At 42.2% G+C, this 18,709-nt stretch overlaps 1 protein-coding gene across 1 annotated transcript in view; it reads right to left on the bottom strand.

Annotated features, from left to right (window-relative positions):
- Positions 1 to 520: 520 nt before the first annotated feature.
- Positions 521 to 18,709, bottom strand: part of PLA2G4D (phospholipase A2, group IVD (cytosolic)) — a 30,314-nt gene continuing 12,125 nt past the window's right edge. The window contains exons 8-20 of the mRNA XM_006883219.1: positions 18,452 to 18,588; positions 13,851 to 13,961; positions 13,681 to 13,718; positions 13,409 to 13,544; positions 13,035 to 13,171; positions 10,739 to 10,961; positions 4,334 to 4,451; positions 3,887 to 4,024; positions 3,563 to 3,670; positions 3,232 to 3,423; positions 2,780 to 2,946; positions 1,941 to 2,127; positions 521 to 747 (exon numbers count right to left, since the gene is read on the bottom strand). Of these exons, the coding sequence (XP_006883281.1) occupies positions 521 to 747; positions 1,941 to 2,127; positions 2,780 to 2,946; positions 3,232 to 3,423; positions 3,563 to 3,670; positions 3,887 to 4,024; positions 4,334 to 4,451; positions 10,739 to 10,961; positions 13,035 to 13,171; positions 13,409 to 13,544; positions 13,681 to 13,718; positions 13,851 to 13,961; positions 18,452 to 18,588 (1,919 nt within the window). The remainder of the gene's footprint in view (positions 748 to 1,940; positions 2,128 to 2,779; positions 2,947 to 3,231; positions 3,424 to 3,562; positions 3,671 to 3,886; positions 4,025 to 4,333; positions 4,452 to 10,738; positions 10,962 to 13,034; positions 13,172 to 13,408; positions 13,545 to 13,680; positions 13,719 to 13,850; positions 13,962 to 18,451; positions 18,589 to 18,709) is intronic.

Genomic DNA, 18,709 nt, shown 5'->3' with positions numbered 1-18,709 from the left:
GTTGGTTCCAACTTGATGGTACATAACAACAATGTATCTTTAAGTTGGACAAAGTATAAGGAAGACTAAAGAAGAAGAGATGCCTTTAAATTGTGGTGTTGGAGAAGAGTACTGAAGATCCCATGGACTGTCAAAAGAACAAACAAGTCTGTCTTGGAGGAAGTGCAACCAGGGCCCTTCTTAGAGACAAAGATAGTAAAACTTTATCTCACATATTTTGGCTATGTTGTCAGGAGCAGCCACTCCTTGGAAAAAGACATCTAACTGGGAAAGTCAATGAAAGAGAGGAAAACCCTTCATGCGATGGATTGACACAGTGACTGCAACGATGGGCGTTGAACGTGGTGAATGTAGTGAGGATCGTGTAGGATAGAAAAAGGTTTCGATTTGTTGTTTACAAGGTTGCTATGAGTCATGGCCAACTTGATGGCAACTTGAAAGATCCAGGAAACTCCAACCCAAAGAGGATCCAGCTGTAGACTGGGTTACGTTCCAGCCCCTCAAGAAGCCCTAAGAGGCCTCACATATGCACCCTTGGAGGCTTGGTCCCCAAGGCATGGTGCTTCAGTGCCATCCTCAAGGCCTGCAAGATGGCATCCTGGCTGTTCCGCACATTGTAGTCACTAAGGCGAAGCAGGCGGTCGAAGTCTTCCTCCTTATATGTCATATTGAAAAAGGAATAGGGCGAGGTGGCCTCGGAGAGATCCAAGTGACCAGCCTGGAGCTCTGCAGGGCTGCGCCGGACACCTGCAGAGGGCAAGAGGGCTGTGAGGAGCAGAACATAGGCTTTACCACTGGGCAGAGCTAAGCTGGGAATTTAGCCAAGTCAGAGTAGCTGTCTACTAAGAAGAGAGGCTTTCTCCCAGGTACCTTTCCCCCTAGAAATATAATTGTATTCTGTTGTGTGCAAATGAGTTGATTTCAAGTCAGAGTGACCCTATAGGATATAGCAGACGAGAATTGTCTAGATTATAATTTTTATGAGAGTGCATCTCCACAGCTTTTCTCCTGCAAAGTTGCTGGTGGACTTGAACTGTTGACATTTTTTACAGCAGCCAAATGCTTGAGCAGGTCTTTTGAGATTGAAGAGTTTAAAGATCCCCATGTTTCCTTGTAATATTCCACTTCTTCCACTATTTGAGCATTTCCAAATAGTGGAAGTACTGTTTCAGAGAGATTGTGGAAACAGGTAGAACAAGGAAGGTGAAAACTCGGCGAGTGAATGGATTCTTAAAACTCATGATGAAAACAAGTCAGAAGAGCAGTGGGCTTTTGCTTTGCAAGAGTCAGTCTCTGTTGAAAGAGTTCTTTATAATTCCAAGATGGGAGCTGAGTGTGCTATGTGCAGAGCTGGAAGACTAGGTGTGATAGAAGAAACCCAGAATAGTGTACAAAAGCGGATCTCCTGTCCCACCTCCAAAAAGAAATGGAAGTCTGGCCGGTTGGTGAGAAAAGAGAATTGGAAGGAATTAATAAGGGTTTAGATTTGGAGAGCAACCCTAAAAAGGAGCCACCACAGCCTGGACTAGGGTAGAACGATACACGAGGAGGAATAGATATGAGGGAAGTTGAGTGAAGGGCGTCAAGGGCCTCCCTTTCCTGACTGTTGAGCCTGGAGAATCTCTACCTTGATGACTGAGAGGCAACAGACATGGGTGCAGACTGGGTCTTTGGCCTCACTGATTCTGGAACGGCACTTCACAGAACAGAGGAGCCCACATGTGACACGGGGGCTGGAGCAGCCAAAGGAGGACACAAGAACAGTGACCTCACTCATTCACAACAAAGACCAGACTATCACAACGCAGGTGAACTGAGCCTAGGCTTATGCCTTATCCTAGTTGCTAAGCAGGAAGTCTCCACCTTCGGCTTGATGGCCAGGCTGGGAGGGGCCAAGGGCAGAGCTACCTGGTTAAAATAGAGCTAAGGGGGGGCCTCACCAGGGTCTGAGTAGTCCTTGAAGGAGACATTGACCAGTGGGAAGTGCAGCAGGACAGGAGCCTCAGGGCAGTCTGGGTCTGAGAAAAGGTGACACTCTCTGGGCTGGTGGAGGTCCTGCGGGCTCAGGTTCACACGGGGGAAGGGCAGTCCCTGGGTACGGCAGTACAGCTCCGTCTGGTGCAACACCTGAGCAACAGAGCAGCCCAGATGAAACCCAGCTGCTCCTGAGTCATCCCAGATCAGGGCTGTAGAAAATGCCAAGGCGATTCCTGACCCCCATTGCTCCCTCACTGTCAAGACCACATTCTAGCTTGGCTCTGTTGATGACTCCGTTTTGCTACATTGTGCCTTGGAAGGAATTGAAAGATCTCAGCATTTGCAGTATTAGTTTAAAACATTCAGTGGAGTATAGACCCAATGTTACCCATTCTTTTTGATTGCTGTTTGCTGGATGAGTCAAGTCCTGGCACCCAGGGGGTTTCAGTAAGGGACCCACTTCTGCAACAAAATCCTAACCCCTGCAGAATCCCAGGATGGGCCAGGGAACGGATGTAGAGATGTTCAAGATTCTCCCACCCCCAGCTCTGCTCAGGATACTCCTCTTGGGAGCCAAAAGTAGGGTAGATATTATCCCTGTTCACTTGCCCTAGGTGGCCAGGACCCCAGTGTACCCCTTTCCCAACCAAGAGCCCTGGAAAGAGCTTGTCATTCTTCATCCTCTTGGGGACCCAAGAGATCTGGACCATTGGCTCAGTGGCCCTATGACCTGCTCCTAGAGTTTGGCCTCTGCCCACAGAGGGCTTGAGTTCCACAGCAGCTTTGGAGCAACCTGAGGCACCTCAAAGGGGGAGGACAAGGAGTAGTCGAAGGAGAGGATGAGGTCCAGGCTGCGGCCTTGTCGGAACATGGAGGGGCAACTGGTGTTGATGAAGTAGCCAGTGTCCACGAGGCAGAGCTGGGGCTCCTGGGGGGTCAGCTGACTTGGGGTACAGTCCAGTTGGCAGTCTAGTGGGCAAAGGAGGCAGAGTCAGGCAACCACCCTGCCACAGACTATCCACCCTGCCCTCTTCACATCATAACTGCCATCAAGCCCCCTTCTTGCCTTTGACAACTCTGCCTGGTGCAGCTGCTAGCCAATCCCTTCCCATGACTTTCCAAAGGACTATTCTCCAAGCCATACTCCAGAAGTGGATCCTGTGACATCCTGCCCTCACTCCAAAGCCTAGCCTTAGGCCATCCCTTTTTGGAGCCTGGCTTCATTAGGTAAAGACACAGAGCCATAGCCCTTACCTGCCCAGGTAGAGAAGTTTTTCTGACCACGATAGTCCTGGTGCAGCTGGAGGCCATGGAGGAAGTTAGGGCTGCGCTGATGAAGCGGCCTACTTTTCAAAAAGCCGTTGAAAGCCTGGGCCAGAGCTGTTCCTGGCTGCAACCATGAGGTGTCTAGATATGAGGAGGTCCCTGAGACAGAAGACTCCTTCTCTGTGACCAGAGGAAGAGATATTGGGCCTTTTAAAAACCTGGAAATGTTTGGCTCTTGGCCTTTCTTCTCCTCTCACAGCCCATCTCACAACCAGCATGTGAAGGGGATGAGGCCTCGTCCCAGTGCCCGCTGTCCTACCTATATTCCTCATCTTCTCCTTGATGTGCTGTTTCCAGGCTTCTTCAGAGCTGGTGAGGCTATGCCAGAGATCCAACAAGTTCAGGGAGAAAATGTTGCTCCAGACAGCTGCAGGACCAAACCCCAAGAAAAGTCAGGCACCCTAACCTCCCCAATGGGCCTTCGTGCTGGTGGAAAGTGGAAGGAGGGTGACCCTGCAGTGGCTTCTCCTTACAGTCCAACCCCTCACCCCTCATTCTTGGCCTCTGCCACACCCAAGTTAAGGAGTTATGCCCTGACAGAGAGGCCAAGAACTGCCCAGGGCTTTCAGAGCAAACCCCTCACCTTCCAGAAAGCAGATCCGAGACTCAGGGAGCTTCCTCATCAGCCGTCCCATGAAGAAGTCAGAGCCCAGGAGCTCAGAGGGGATGAAGGCCCCATACTTCAGGAACCCAATCTCATAGGGGGAGAACTCAACCCACTCTAAGGGGCAAATGAAAGAAACAGGAAAGTGGGAAGAGTGGAACGTGCTCAAGACATGTCTGCTGCAGGCCTCAGCCTCACTCTTTTCTGGCAGGTGTAGGCACCAAGTTAGCAGACTCCTGGACTGACCCAATCCTTGCCCACCCAGGACAAAGATTCCTCCCTGGCTCAATCCTTACTCCATTCCATCCCAACACTTCTAGAAGGCTGAACAATCTGAAAATAAGCTTCAAGTCTGAATTCTCTGGGGAACCTCAGAATTCGAATATTTGGGGGTCTGTGCTGACAGTGGAGTGGCTGGGACCATACCCTTGAAGTCGAGTGTCTCCAGATTGTTCTCCTTGACGTTGAGGCTCAAGTAGAGTGGCAGAGGGTTCTGGCCCTGCTCCAATGCAGCCCTCTGTCCTGATAATGTCTGATGCACCTCCTGGAGTGGGGAGTATAGGTAAGGGGTGGTCTCAGGCTGGGTTTGAGGAGACAGTCCTTCCAAAGAGCCTTTTCTCCATTTAGAAGGATTTAGGGCCCATGGGGTTCCAACTTGCCTTTGCCAGTAGATTTAGAAAGCTGCTTAAACATACAGATAATTCCGTCACTTCTGAGAATTAGCATATTTCTTCCTTACGAAAAGAAGGAAACTGCCTTCTTTTCAACCTCCCTAGATGAGTTCTGACGATCAGCCAGGACTCTAACCTAGCCTATTCAGTAAGGACAGACCCTCCCACACCCTTGGCAAACAATCTATTTCCCCTCTACCCAGCAGGTCTGCTATCATGTGAAAAAAGGACTTCCAGTCAACTTTTCTCCAGATCTTTTACAGGAACCCTGTGTGATTCAGGGGATCATCAGAAAGATCTTGAAATAGGACTCAAGGCCCTGGAACTGACTATGTTTTTTCTAGAAATCAGTCCTGCAGGTGTGAATGTGCCTATGTGCTGGGAAGGGAGGATGCTTGATTAATACCTGCATCTTCCTTGTCTCAAATCTTTTAACTGAGGAATCTTGTTTGCTTACTCTTTTGATATGCATAAAGAGAAGAAATGTACCCTTCCCTACAGTTGCATAATTTCTGCCCTGGGGAAGATAGGCTTGGAAAAGGGTCGGGACACCCTTTGGTTTGTTGCAACAGTACTTGTTAGATGCCATCAAGTCGGCTCTGACTCAAGAGTGACTTGTCTATCAAAATGCCCCAAAATGGCTGCACTCAGGCTAAACTCATTAAGTTCTTATTAGGCTTGTTTTTCTAGTTAATGAAGAACTCTGAGGCAAATGGAAGCTTTACTTCCCTGTATTGTTTTTAGGCAGGCTTGCAGACTTACATACAGATTTAAGTACATAATTGCTTTTTCTTTAGACTAAGCTTTGAGTGATCTTAATATTTTCCATCAGTTCATGTAATTTTTAATTTAACCATGTAACTTTGAATTGTTTGTGTGTGGATATAAAATAGTCACTTTCCCCACCCAGAGTATTGGTCCAGTTTGTTGTTGCTGGATCCTTGAAGAATTGCTTCTTCTAGTGTGTAAGTTTTCCTCTCAATGAATGTCTTTTAGTCTATCTCTGGGTCAGTTTTTGGTTACTCAGCAAGTATTAACCTTGAGGGGCTTTCCTGCTGTAGAGGAAACCCCAACAGTGACCCTACAAACAAATTGAAACCCTGCCCTAGCCTGCACCATTCTCACAATCTCCATCACCTTAGTGACCACTGTCCCAGTCATTAAGTCCAACTAACTCATAGAGGGTCTTTCTGTCATCTGTTGACCTTCCACTTTTCCAAGCTTGATATCTTCTCCCAGGAATTGGAGCCTCTGGACAATATACCCAAAATATGCGAGACGATGTTTCACCATCCTAGCTTCCAAGCAGCACCCTGGTTGAGCTTTCTTCAAGGCCGTTTTGTTTGTTCTTTTTGCAGTTCTTAACTATATTCAAAGGGAGCTCTAGTGGCCTGGTGGCAAGAATCTGTGCTGCAATCCCAAAGGTATGTAGTTCGAGGCCACCAAGCGCTCCATGGGAGAAGCATGGGCATGCTCCAATGAAATTACTTCTGAAAACCCGCCAGAGCATCAGTTATGGGTTGTTTCTGACTCTACAGTACACAACAACGGTATATTCAATACCCTTGCCAACACCACAATACAAAGTCATCAATACTTTGATCTTTTTTATTCATTGTCTAGCTTTCAGATGCATATAAAGCAATTGGAAAAATACTATGATTTGAGTCTGATACACATTAGTCTTTAAAACAACATCTTTGCTCTTTAGCACTTCAAAGAGGTCCTTGAGAGCAGGCTTTTCCAAAGTGAGATGTCTTTTGTTGATTTCTTGGCTAGTGACACCAGGAATATTGATTGTGGATCCAAGTAAAATTAAACCCTTGCCAGTTTCCACCTTTCCTCCATTTATCATGATGTTGCCTATTGGCCCAGAAGAGAGGATTTTTGTTTCCTTGATATTTCAGTGTAACTATACTGAAGGCTATAGTTGTTTGTGTGTTTTTTTTTTTTTGAGGGACATGTCATCATTTTAGTGATGTAGATCTTTGGTGTTAGGCTATAGTTTTTAATCTTCTTCAGTAAGTACCTCCAGTCTTCTTTACTTTTTTTTTTTTAAGGCATGGTGTTTATTAACTTGAAAACTGTACATATAATATAATTTTCTTTTGTTGCATCTTCTTTACTTTTTGAAACTAAGGTTGTGTCCTCTGCATAATAGCTCAGGTTGGCGAAGAGCATTTCTCCAATCCTGGTGCCACTTAGTCCAGCATCTCAATTACTTTGCTCAGCCTATATTCACCATACCTATATTGAGTAGGAACAGATTTCGCATGAGCACAATTAAGTGTTCTAGAATTCCTGTTCTTCTCAGTGCTAGCCATAATTTATCCACATGATCCACACAATCATATTCCTTTGCAGTAAAGAAAACACAAGTAAACCTCTTTCTGATATTTTTTGCTTTTAGCCAAGATCCATTCATCATCAACAATGATATTTCCAATATCCAGCATACTTCTAAATCCAGCATGAATTTCTGGCAATTATCTGTTGCTATATGGCTCCTGCTGTTTTAAAATATAATCAGCAGCAAATTTTTACTTGTGTGGGATATTAATGATATTGTTTTATAATTTCTGCACTCTGCTGGAGAACCTTTTTAAAAATAGGAGTGAGTAAGAATCTATTCCAATAAGTTGTCCAGGTAGCTGTCTTCCAAATTTCTTGCCATACATGAGTGAACATGTCCAGGGCTGCATCTGTTTTGTATTCCATCAATTCCTAGAGCCTTATTTTTTTTCAATGCCTTCATCTCCTTATTATTTCATCCACTGTTGTTGAGTACCATAGAATAAAAACCAACTCTGTGCAGTTTAGACTTCTTCATTCAGCAACATTGGTTCTGCTCGTATACTACTTTCTGAAATGGTTCAGTGTCAACCAATTCTTTTTGGTACAATGTCTCTGTGTATTCCTTCCATCTTTTTTTGATGCTTCCTGCATCTTGCAAGATTTTGCCCCTAGAATCCTCCAGTATTACAACTTGAGGCTTGACTTTTTTTTTTTCTTTCAGCTTGAGAAATGCCAAGCATGGTCTTCTCTTTTGGTTTTCTACCTCGAGCGTTTTGCACCCTTTGTTGTGACAATTTGTTTTGTTTTCTCTGATTACCCTTCAAAACCTACTTTTCAGCTCTGTTATGTCAACCCTTTTCCTCTTTTCTTTAACATCTCTACATTCAAAAGCAAGTTTCAGAATCACTTCTTACATCAATTTTGACCATTGGTTTTTTTTTTCTTTCCCTTGTCTTTTTAATGACCTTTTGCTTTCTTCAAGGGAGCTCTGGTGTCTCAAGCACTCAAGTATGTTGTCCTTGATGTCATCCCATGTCTTCTCTAGTCATTAGTGTTCAATGCATTGAATCTATTTTTAAAATGGTTTTAAACTTAAGTGGGATAACTCAAAGTCCTATTTGGCTCTCATGAACGTATTTTCACTTTCTTCATTCAGCTTTGATTGAACTTGTACTTGAATAACTAGCAGTCTGTTTCACAATTGTCCCCTGGTCTTGTTCTGGCTGCTAATATTGAGATTTTCTACTCTCTTTTTTTACAGACATCTATTTGTTCCTATATATCCCATCAGGGAAGGCCCATGTACAAAGGAAACAATGCTTAGCATTCCCTTAATAACTCACCAGTAAACAATATACAGACTCCCTGGTTAAAGTATTTATCTGCTAACAGAAAATTTGAAGATTTGAGACAACACAGAAAGACCTAGCAATGTAATTCTGAAAAATTTGACCTAGAAACCTATTGAACACAATTCTCTGACATGCAGAATCACTTTAAGTCAGAATTGACTTAATAGCAGTTGATTTTTAAGATGCAGGTAGGACTGTAGGTCCTGCCCCCTAGGTTCCAGTGAGTCTCCTCAACCCTGTCATTCTGAGGACTCAAGGGTTTCACCCAAACAGTTGGGGCATTGGTGATGGAGCATTGGGGTGCTGATGTGGTCTGAGTATTGAACAGGGTGAGATTAATGGTTATAATCAAATCTTTTGTCTGAAGTTGAAGATAGCATGTAAGACCTTCTAAACCTGGAAACATTATAAAATTCTCCTTGAGGAATGGTGAACAACTTTCATGAATTTAAATGTTTGTCAGAAAAATACTTTTTAAAAAGTTTCAAAGAGATAATTGAGAGGCACTGACTATATAACTGGTGCATTTTACAATTGGAATCCTTTGCATGTTTGAATACCTGACAATTGTTCTGATACAAATTAAACTGCTATTCAAGCACCTATATAGTATTACATCTAAGATTTTATTGATGTAAAAATCAAATTGTTTAATAAAAATATGTTTTGATTAGAAAATAAGAAATAGTTTTTCAAAAAGCTGAAGCAACATTATGAACTATTTTTCTAACCCTTAATATGAATTAAATTGTAACTTGTCATTATTAGAGTTATATTTTCTAGCATTTTAAAAATGCTTAGATTAGTACCGTATAACAAGAATGAGGACTTGTTTCATCTAAAAACTTTAAGATTTGTTATCCAAGAATTGTTATAACAATTGTTATAGAAGGTAAATCATGATAATTAAGAAAAAAGTAAATAGTAAATTGAAACACTTTCATATTGGGAATTTTTTTTAAAATCACATGACAGCTTATTTTAAAGAACACATATGTATCAAATAATACTACTACTTATTATAGTGATCAATAGAAACCAATTGGATTTGGACCTTTAAAAGTGGCAATAAAATGATGGCTACTGGATGAAAGGGAGTGCTGGTGGCTTAGTGGTAAGAAACTGCACTGCAATCCCAAAGTCACTCAGTTGAAAACTACTAGCTGCTCTATGGGAGAAAGCTGGACAATCTCCTGTGCAAATTACTGTCTCTGAAAACCTGCTGGAGGGTCAGCTATGAGTTGACTTCACTTCAACAGTACCCCAAAACTGTGGATGAAATAATAATGAAACAAAAATCTTCTTCATCACCTAGGATCAAACTGCATTTTCTAGTACCTCTAAACATGGATCTATGTTAAAGCAAGTATCTCTCACTCTACAGTGAATCTATTGCTGTCACCTAGCAGAAAAGTCAATTACTAAAATACAGTATCTTCAAAACTGAACACTAACAAACTATAGATCCACAGGATTTGTAGAACAAATTCATTTCTGGTAATGATGGGGGTTGTGTTTATGTAGACAACTCATTATACTGAAAATACTAGAAAAGTTAATTTTTAAAAAAATTTAAAATATTTTATGAACATTAAAGTACAACTGAGAGATTAAAGAATCATGAGGATTAAATCTAAAGGTAAATGAGGCCTAGAAATATAAATGGATACTTGAGCTTCCAGACACTTTGCCCTAGTGGTATATGTTGATTCTGGCAAAGTTAGCCCTCAAGTTTTGCATGCTGTGATGATTAATTTAAGTTGCCTTGATTTAGGTTGTGGTTCCCAGTGGCTTGGTAAAAATAGTCTAGTTGCTATTTTGCAAGGCTATCAAAAGTAATCACCTTACATAATGTGAATGAATTAATCCAACTAATCAGTTAAAAGGGTAATATCCTTAGGTTGTGCTCTGCCTTAAGAATATATGTTTTTGACAAAACTTTCTTTCTCTTAATCTTCACTTTGAATTTTTCCTATCACTTGCCCTGCTGGTCTTGGGACACCAACTTTCATAAGTCTCTAACTTGTCATGTAGCCTGTGGAATATGGACTTGCCAGACACCACAATCTCTCACTTTCAATCTTACTGGATCTTTTTCTCTAAAATATCCTAAGATACATGCCTCTAGAGCAAAAGAAACAGAAGTCACCATGCAGGCCTGATCACCCATCATGCTGTGAGGGAGATCCAGAAATAAAGTCACCACTATTCTGACCCTAGAACACTGTGTCTCAGTACAAGTAAAAGTGGTCCAGTGCAAAACACTTTGCTTTTAGAACTGACTTTGACCTGACTCACCCCTGGCTCTTAGAAAACCCAGCCATTTCTGTTTCAAGGTAACTGATTGAGAATATAGCCTGGGAAGACCCTAACACATGGGGATTCCAACAACTTTTAACCACCTACTTGGCCCTGGCTTCTCTCACCCGGCAGGATGTATGGGTGTGCCTCATTAGCTGTCTGGGTGTGCCAGCCTTCTCCCAGGTTCCATTCCGGGGCTCAGGTGTGCATACCTGACCATGCAGCATGTTCTCTAGCACAAGGGCCCACAGGTCCACAAAGGTGGTGGAGTACCACTGTTGGGCCCGCAGGTTCAGCTCCTGGTGGTAGCTCCTCAAGCGCTCTGAGGAGAAGGCCTCCATCTTGCTCTTGGCCATATGCTCCTGCATGTACTGGATGGGTCCCTGGAGGTCCTGCTGTGACCACTCAGGATTCCCGTACAGATGAGCCATTGTCCTGGAGGAGCAGGGGACAGGGTCACTAGGAGACTGAGGCTTAGCGTGGATATTGTAACTCCTCTTTGCTCTTGTGCCTCTTTGCCACCAAGGATCCCATGACCAATACCACCAAATATTGAAACTATGTCTCTTGGGGTTTTTCTTCTTCTATAGCAGCACTCTCCAACAACAATATAACATAAACCACAAATGTAATTGAAAATTTTCTCATGGTCTCATTAAAAAGGCTTTTTTGAAAGTCTACTAACTTCTTGTACTTCATTCTACATAGCCATATATCATTTCTATTTCAAGACATAGACATAACTCATTTTGTTGCATTCTGCTTTACTATGCTTCACAGATATTACATGTTTGTCAATTTTTAATAAACTGAAAGTTTGGGACAACCTTGGGTTAAGCAAGTCTATTGACACCGTTTCTCCAAACATGTCCTCACTCTCTGTCTGTGCCACATTTTGGAAATTCTTAATGTTTCAGACTTTTTTCATAATGCTATTCTATAGTTTATAGACTAGAGTATTATGCAAACAACATTTTTACATGCACTGGAAAATTGAAAATGTCTTGTAACTCACTTTATTGCAATATTTGCTTTATTAATGTGGTTGACACGAAACCCTCAGTATGTGTATTTATCAGCAGAGAAATGTATTGGCATAATGTACATTCCTTTTAAAAATGGAATCTTTAAAATTCACTGTAGCGTTTATATTTACAGCACATCCCCAGTTGGACTGGCAATAATGCTCTAGTGGCTACTATATCTATAGAAGAGTTCCAGACTCTGCTTCCTGTCTTCATGTCTAGTCTGGAGTCCTTTGAAGTTATTCCTGTCAATAGCTATCATCTAAGCTCTTGAGGTTTTAACTAATAACAGCTTTTCTTTTTATTCCTGAAAATCATTTTCAGTAAAATGAAAAGGAATGGGTCTCTGAGAAGTTATGGTACATTCATATAATGGACTACTACATGGCATGTAGGAGCAATGATTTTGTAAATTATTGCCTAGCTTGGGAGGACCTGGAGAGCATTATGCTGAGGGAACTGAACTCAGTCCTACAAGGACAAATTTTGTATAAAACCATTATTGTAGAATGAGTATGAGGATCCAAATGTGAGGGGGGAAGGTGGAAGTAGAGGGATGAGTATGTGCAGGGGTGGATTAATCAGGGGGGTGTGTAATTTGATGGGGGAAGTTAGGGAAATTGGAAGAATCTGGTCTGAAAAACAATATATTTGAATTTTATAAATAAACTAGTATAATAAAAAATATTAAATAAATGAAAGGAGTCTCTAAAAGTGAAGTGTTCCATAGGTAGAGTAGAAAGTGTAAGGAGGTAATTTTGTTCTTAGGTAAAAGAATGTTTCTTAACTTCAATTTTGTAATTTCTACTCTATGGTATAATTGGGAGTAGGGTGCCAGAGTCAATAAGATTGGCACAGGATAAGGCAGGGTTCAGAGCAATAGGGCATAGTGTTGCTATAAGTTGCAGTCAACTAGATGGCACACAACAAGAACAACAATAACTCTATGGCCAATAAGAGAACCAAGCTCAGAGAGTGAGATTAATGCAAAAGAACTACCAAATTGGAGTGCTTCTTATAGGTCAAGAATTTTACTTGGGTTATTGAACTTAATTCAATGGAGTACATGGTATTATTCTTCACACTTTGTCAGTAAGTCAACTGAGAATCAACAAAGATAATTTGTTTAAAGTCACCAAACCAGTAAATAGTAGCGCTGAGATCCAAACTCATTCTTTCTGACTCAACTACCTCAGTCTTTGAATTTGATAATAGATTGCTTGCATTCTTATGTTCAAAGTTGGCGTTAAGTGCCATTGAGTTGAATACAATTCATTGTGACCCTATGAATGACAGATCTGAACCCTGTCCTAGAATCCTGCAAATGTTTCCTTCATTTAGAAAGAGCCTTCTAATGTTCATCAAACCATAGTACCCACACCCACTTGACTTCCTCAGAAGTCATCTGTTGTCCTCTTCCTCTTGTCATCTGTTTTTCCTCTCTTGGGGCCCTGGTTAACTCTGCTAGCCCCAGAGTTCTCACCACGTAGAGCCTGAGGTGCCACTGAAATAGGTCACACAGTCCAGGAGGCCCAGCTTCTGCAGGGCAAACAGGTGGCCGTAGAGTGAGGTCATAGCCCTGGCACCACCTCCGATAGCCATGATGCCTATGACAGGGACCTGGAGCATACACAGACACACCAGATTACAAAGATAGAATTGTCTCCTGACTTACCCAGGAAATAGGTAGGATGTCATGCTCGGGGCCTCTCAGAGTTGGAGCTAGAACACAGCTCCTATATAAGACAGACCCCCAAAGGGAATGAGAAGCCTGATATTTGCCCACAGCCCCATATTTTCCTGTGTATGTCCATGAGAGGATATAGCTGGCAAGCATTCCCTAAGGCACTCACAAACCTCATCCTCCTGCAGGTCTTCCTCCAGCTGTAGGACCTGCTTCAAGGCCTTGGCCACCACCTGCTTCCTTCTACTCAGGAAGGCCTGCTCCTCTGAACACAAGTTGAAGCCCAGGTGCACAGCCAGATCCTTGGGGCTGAAGCAGTGGAAGATCCAGAGGTCAGGGACCAAATCAGATTACCTCCTTGCTCCAATTCAAGACCACCGTTTTCCACAGCACTTCCCTTCCCCATGACACAACTTAGCCCCTTACACATATGGATGTCTCTTACCAGCTCTTTGCCTTAAGCTGTAGCCTCACTCCTGGGGCCTAAAATCAAAGCAAAAGATCCCTTTCAGAGTATTCTAGACCATGAAGGGGACATGGTTGTTCCCAGGGGCTAATGGATTCCCTCATCCTCTCATTCTTCCTGGCACTACTCATCCAGTCTGAACCACTTACATACGGAGCAGGAACACCAATGGTCATCTCCTTTCCCTTGGTCAAGGGCTTCAAAGGTACAGTAAACTGGTCAGTTAAGCTTGGTGAGTTCCAGCCATTGTCTGTGGAGCTCTGAAAGAAAATGATCACCTATTCACTCATACTCACTCATACATTCATTCAATGAATCCTTACAGTACATTTAGACAGAACTAGTAATTCAGATGGCACTAAACAACAACTGAAATTCAGACAGACACTGTCTCTCCCTGATACTGACTAACTACAAAAACAATCACAAAAACTTTGCTGCTACTCAGGAGTAATGATTTTGGAAATTCCTACATAACTTGGGAGAGACTGCAGAGCATTATGCTGAGTGAACTAACTCAGTCTCATAAAGAAAAATGCTGCATAAGACCATTATTGTAGAAATAGAAAAACAACTAGTAAGACATTTATGAGGATCCAGTCAGGGGAAGGTGGGAGCTAAGGGGTAAGGATGGGCAGGGTGGAAATCAGAGGGACGCAGGATTTGATAGGGACACAGTAAAAGAAATGAGGAAGATCCAGCAGGGATATGAAAAGACAGGGTAATGTTAGACATAGTTCAATGGTGTATAAAACAAGTTCAATGGTGTATAAAACATAGTGAATGGAAATGATTGTATGAAGCACACTGAATGAAGGATAGTGTGAATCACAATTGAACTCTGTAAGCATATCAATATAAAATAAATGTGTTTTTTTAAAAAAAATGTTGCTACTGGTTTGTTTTTGTTTTTAGGTGTCATTGAGTTGACTACTATGTATAGGGACTCTATGAACAACAGGTGTGAACCTTACCCTATTCTGTACCATCCTCAAGATCTCTCATGTGCTCCAGTCCATTGTTGCTGTTGTTTTTAGGTGTCAACGAGTCAACCATGGCACAAAGTGACCCTATCAACAACAGGCCTGAACCTCATCCTATCTAATGCCATCTTCACATCTCTAATATACTGGAGTCTATAGTCACTTGTCAATTTACCTCAATGAAGGTCTTCTCTTTCCCTGATCCTCCACTTTTTCCAGCATGACCTTTGTGCAAGTACTGGCCTTCCCTTACAACAAGACCAGATCATGTTAAATGGAGTTTCACCATCCACGCTTCTAAGGAGCACTCTCACTCCACTTCCTCCAGGGTAGATTTGTTAGTTGTTTTTGCAGTCCATACTTTCATCTCCAACACCACAACTCAAAGGTATTGATTCTTCTTCTGTCATCCTTATTCATAGTCCAACTTTTGATAGTTTCAACTTTCAGATGAATAGGAAGTAATTGGAAAAACTTTTACTTGGATCAAGTGCACCTTAGTCTTTAAACTAACATCATTGCTCATGAGCACTTTGGAGAGGTATTTGATAGCAGATTTTCCCAGTGCAACATATCTTTCTATTTCTTGACTGCTGCTACCGTAAGTATGATTGTGGATCCATGTAAAATACAATTATTGACAACTTCAATCTTTTCTCCATCTATCATGATGTTGTCTTTTGGTCCAATGGTGAGGATTTTTGTTTTCTTGATTTTGAGAGGTAGTACATATTGAAGGCTGTAGTCTTTGATCTTCTTCAGCAAGTGTTTCAAATCCTTTTCACGTACAGCAAACAAGGTTGTGTCATCTGCATAACTCAGTGTTGAATCTTCTTCCAATTCTAATGCCACATTCTTCTTCATATAGTCTAACTTCTTGAATGATTTTCTCAGCATACAGATTGACTAAGCATGAAGAAAGGATACAACCCTGATGCACAAAGTTACTGATTTTAAATTGGGCTGTGTTTTCTTGTTTTGTTCAGACAACATCTTCTTGGTCTATGTACAGGTTTCTATGCACACAGTTAAGTCTTTTGGGATTATCATTCTTCTTAATGTTAGCTGTAATCTGTTATGATCCACACAGTCAAATGTCTTTGCATAGTAAATAAAACACAAATAAGCATTTGTGTTCTGGTAGTCTCTGCTTTCAATTGAGATCCATCTGACATCAGCAATGATTTTCCTCATGCTTTTTCTGAGTTCATCTTATCCTTTTGTGACCGTCTTTTTTCACTCAACTTAATGTTCTCTGGACTCATCCATATTGTGTACTGTTTCTTTCTTTTTTTTTTCAATGTTTCAAAGTACTCTACTGTGTGAATTTACTAGTTTATCTATCTGAAATTTTTTGGACCATGAATGTGATGTCATTCCTCTTCAATCTGTCTGTCATTTCCAGCAGGGTAGACCATACAATTGTCCAACACAAAATGGCCAGTGCCACTTCATTTCCTCTCACTAATGCCAAGCATTTCAATCTTTATGCATTTTATGTAATTTTTTTACAGCATCCAATTTTCCAAGATTTATGCTTTATACATTTGGCATTCTAATTATTAATGGACGTTTGCAGCTCTTTCTCTACATTTTAGATGTGCCAGACCAACTAATGAAGGTCCTTCATTTTCTGGCATATTTACTCCACCCACATGATTAAGGTGAACTCTTCTTTGAGGAGGCAGTTCTTCTCCTCTTGTCCTTTTTTGTTTTCCACATCAGAGGGGTAATGTGACCATGTCGTAACAAGGTTTAAGGGAGGCACACGTCATACAAAAGCATGAACACCCAATTATCATACTCATGAACCAGAAAAGGATTCCCTCTTGTTTATTTAGTGTCTTCCACTCTGAAGGCCTCATATTCAAACACTAGATCAGACAAAGTTCTGCTGTTTTTCATAGAGCTTTCCAACCACTTATCTGCCCGTTTGCTGCATGTGTTGGTACTATAATGCTGGAAGCTACAGTACCGGTATTCCAAACACCAGCAGGGTCACACAGAGTGGGTGGATTTCAGTGGAACTTCCAGACTAAGACAGAGTTCCAGTGGCATAGAACATAACGTGTCAGCCTGCTAACAACCCAGTCACTCTTCAGGAGAAGATGGGCTATCTCTTCCTCTAAGGATTTACAGCCTTGAAACCCCAATGGAAGGTTGCTTTGTGTCACAACTGACTCAAGGGCAGTGGGTGGTAATATAAAGTAGGCCTGGTCATCCGCATCTGAAATGATGGACAACTGAAACAAATTATTGCTAATGGTTATTTAGTGCGGAGGTATTACTCTAACTAAATTACTTGTATTAATTTGTGAGGGGAAAAAAAGAAAAAAGTGATGTATGCTAGGGACGTGTCCTACTTCCATACCTTTTCAATCTATATGTGAAACAGATCATCCAGGAGGTTGGGCTCTATGAAGAGGTATGTGGCATCAGTATTGGAGAAAGACTCATCAACAATTAGCGTTATGCAGAAGACACAATCTTGCTTGCTGAAACTGAGGAGGACCTGAAGCACTTGCTGCAGAAGATCAAGGACTACAGCCTTCAATATAAATTGAAGCTCAACACCAAGACAAAGATTCTCATCACTGGGCCAATAGGCAGCATCAAGATAGATGGTGAAGAGATTAAGATTGTTAACAGTTTCAATTTGCTTGGCTCCACAATCAACTCTCTTACTACCAGCAGCCAGGAAATCAAAAAGATGAATTGTATGGGGAAAGTCTGCTGTCAGGGATCTCTCCAGAGTACCGAAGAGCAACTATGTCAGTCTGGAGACTAAGGTGCTCCTGATCCAAGCCATGACATCTGCAATTACTTGCTTTGCATTAGAAAGCTGGACAATGACTAGGAATGATAGAAGGAGAATTGATGCCTTTGAGCTATGGTGCTGGAAAAGAGTACTGAATATAATATGGACTGCTAAGAAAGCAAACAGGTTCATCCTGGAGAGGGTGAAACCAGGCTGCTCCTTGAAGGCAAGCATTCCAAAGCTCCATCTGGCATACTCTAGGCATCTTGCAAGGCAATACCAGTCTTTGGAGAGGGATGTCATGCTTGGGAGGGTGGAGGAATACCCCAAAAGAAGAAGACCCTCAATGAGATGGATTAATTCAGTGACTGGGATAGTAGGGATAGGTGTGCAGAGACAATAAGGTTGACTCAAGATAGAGCAGGATTCAGAGCTGTTGTATATAGGGTCGCTATGAGTCACAAGTGACTTGACAACACATAACCACACGTGTTAAAAGGAAATCAGCTGTATGACATGACAGAGTGTATGGGGTATGTTTCAGGTGAGATGTCAAGGAATAAGTTTCTGAAGAGGTGCCCTTGGAGATGAGATATGAAGGAAGAGGAAGGAGAAGAGTTGAGGGAACCAGAGGGCATGGAAACTACTTGTCATGTTGGAAAAGCAAGAAGACATAAAAGTGACTGGAGCATCACAAATGAGTCTGATCATGAAACAAAATGAGGCAGCAGAAGTGAGCAGGGGCCAGACTACACAGGACCTACTGGCCCACAGACAACATTTTTTAATCTAAGGGCATTAGTAAGGGGAACACTGTAGGGTTTAAACAAAGACTGGCATGGCTATAATGTCCTCCCAGCACTTCTTCAGCCTCTGATAGTCTTTGATGTCAGCTGTCAATGACAAAACCATGGGGTTGGGGGCAGACTGGCGGAGGGAAGGCCAAGGAGGGAGTGCAGTAACTGAGGCAGTTGAAACTGACCAAAGGAAAGGATGGTAGAAGACTCACCCGTACACGTCCGCTCAGCTCTGTCTCCTGGGCTGTCAGGTAGTAGAAGAGGAAGGTGGAGGCTGAACCCAAGGTCAGTATCTGTGTATCCTCATATGACCCCTTCAGCACCAGTTCCAGCTGCAGTTTTTCCTGCTCTGGAGGCAAGAGTGAGCAGGTCAAGCAAGAAGGGTCCTTGCTAGGGTTTCTTATTATAAGGGGAGTTAAGAACCATATTCAGACCCACGAGACCAGGAGTCATGTCTATACATAGTTGAG

The sequence above is a fragment of the Elephantulus edwardii genome, unplaced genomic scaffold (genome assembly GCF_000299155.1).
Source record: "Elephantulus edwardii isolate Elephantulus edwardi_28Jun2011 unplaced genomic scaffold, EleEdw1.0 scaffold00026, whole genome shotgun sequence".
Lineage (NCBI taxonomy): Eukaryota > Metazoa > Chordata > Mammalia > Macroscelidea > Macroscelididae > Elephantulus > Elephantulus edwardii.
This window is presented reverse-complemented; position numbering and strand designations above follow the sequence as displayed.